Source organism: Nanorana parkeri, unplaced genomic scaffold, assembly GCF_000935625.1.
Source record: "Nanorana parkeri isolate BGI_ZX_2015 unplaced genomic scaffold, ASM93562v1 scaffold4052, whole genome shotgun sequence".
Lineage (NCBI taxonomy): Eukaryota > Metazoa > Chordata > Amphibia > Anura > Dicroglossidae > Nanorana > Nanorana parkeri.
Window position 1 is genome coordinate 12410 of NW_017310319.1, and position 1160 is coordinate 13569.

Below are 1160 nucleotides of genomic sequence, written 5' to 3' on the forward strand. Positions count from 1 at the left end.
GGGGGAGGCGGTCTAGGTGAGGGGGAGGCGGTCTGGGTGATCGGTTGTCTGGGCGCCATCTTTCATATGATGCCAGTGGGTGAGGGGAGGCGGTCTGGGCGCCATCATTCATAAGATGCCGGTGGGTGATGGGGAGGCGGTCTGGGTGAGGGGGAGGCGGTCTGGGGGAGGCGGTCTAGGTGAGGGGGAGGCGGTCTGGGTGATCGGTGGTCTGGGCGCCATCTTTCATATGATGCCAGTGGGTGAGGGGAGGCGGTCTGGGCGCCATCTTTCATATGATGCCAGTGGGTGAGGGGAGGCGGTCTGGGCGCCATCTTTCATATGATGCCGGTGGGTGAGGGGAGGCGGTCTGGGCGCCATCATTCATAAGATGCCGGTGGGTGATGGGGAGGCGGTCTGGGTGAGGGGGAGGCGGTCTGGGGGAGGCGGTCTAGGTGAGGGGGAGGCGGTCTGGGTGATCGGTGGTCTGGGGGGTTACACTCATGGCGGCCCTCCTCTTGCCTCTTGTGTTTTTCAGTATTTCGAGACGGATGACCCGGATTTCTTCCAGTCCAAGGTCCTCTATCTCCTCACTCATGACATCACAGATACAGATCTGGCGTTTGCAGAAGAGAAGTACGGGCGCGGCGGTCAGCTGGAAAAGGTCAGTGTCTGTTCACATACGTGTAGCGTGTTCAGTAGGATCATGTGATGGAGGCGTGGCCTGGTTGGACCTGTCTGGATCCCATGTGTTTGACCTTTTTTCAGGTGGTGGAGCTGATTCCTGGCGGAGATCACATCCCTGTCACCAATGAGAACAAGATCTATTATCTGAACCTTCTGGCCCAGCACCGCTTGTGCAACCAAGTCCGCGAGGAGGTGGAGCACTTCCTGAGAGGTGAGTGGGCGGAGTTAGGTGTGTGTGGGTGGAGCCATCATGTCCTGAACCTGGTCTCTGTGTTCTGAGCTGTCCTTCCTTCTCGCAGGACTGAATGAACTCATCCCAGACAACCTACTCGGCATCTTTGATGAGAATGAGTTGGAGGTAAGTGTCTAGGGGCCACGTCGTCATGCTGAAGATGTTGGGGCCACACAGTCATGGTGAAGGCGAGCGTCAGGGGGGGCCACGCAGTCGTGGTAAAGGCAAGCATCGGGGGGGGCCACGCAGTCATGGTGAAGGG

The 1160-nt window shown here is 58.9% G+C and overlaps 1 protein-coding gene across 1 annotated transcript in view; it reads left to right on the top strand.

Moving 5' to 3' along the window:
- Nucleotides 1-1160, top strand: part of AREL1 (apoptosis resistant E3 ubiquitin protein ligase 1) — a 14581-nt gene that overhangs the window by 10836 nt on the left and 2585 nt on the right. The window contains exons 12-14 of the mRNA XM_018575517.1: nt 518-643; nt 748-883; nt 969-1024. Of these exons, the coding sequence (XP_018431019.1) occupies nt 518-643; nt 748-883; nt 969-1024 (318 nt within the window). The remainder of the gene's footprint in view (nt 1-517; nt 644-747; nt 884-968; nt 1025-1160) is intronic.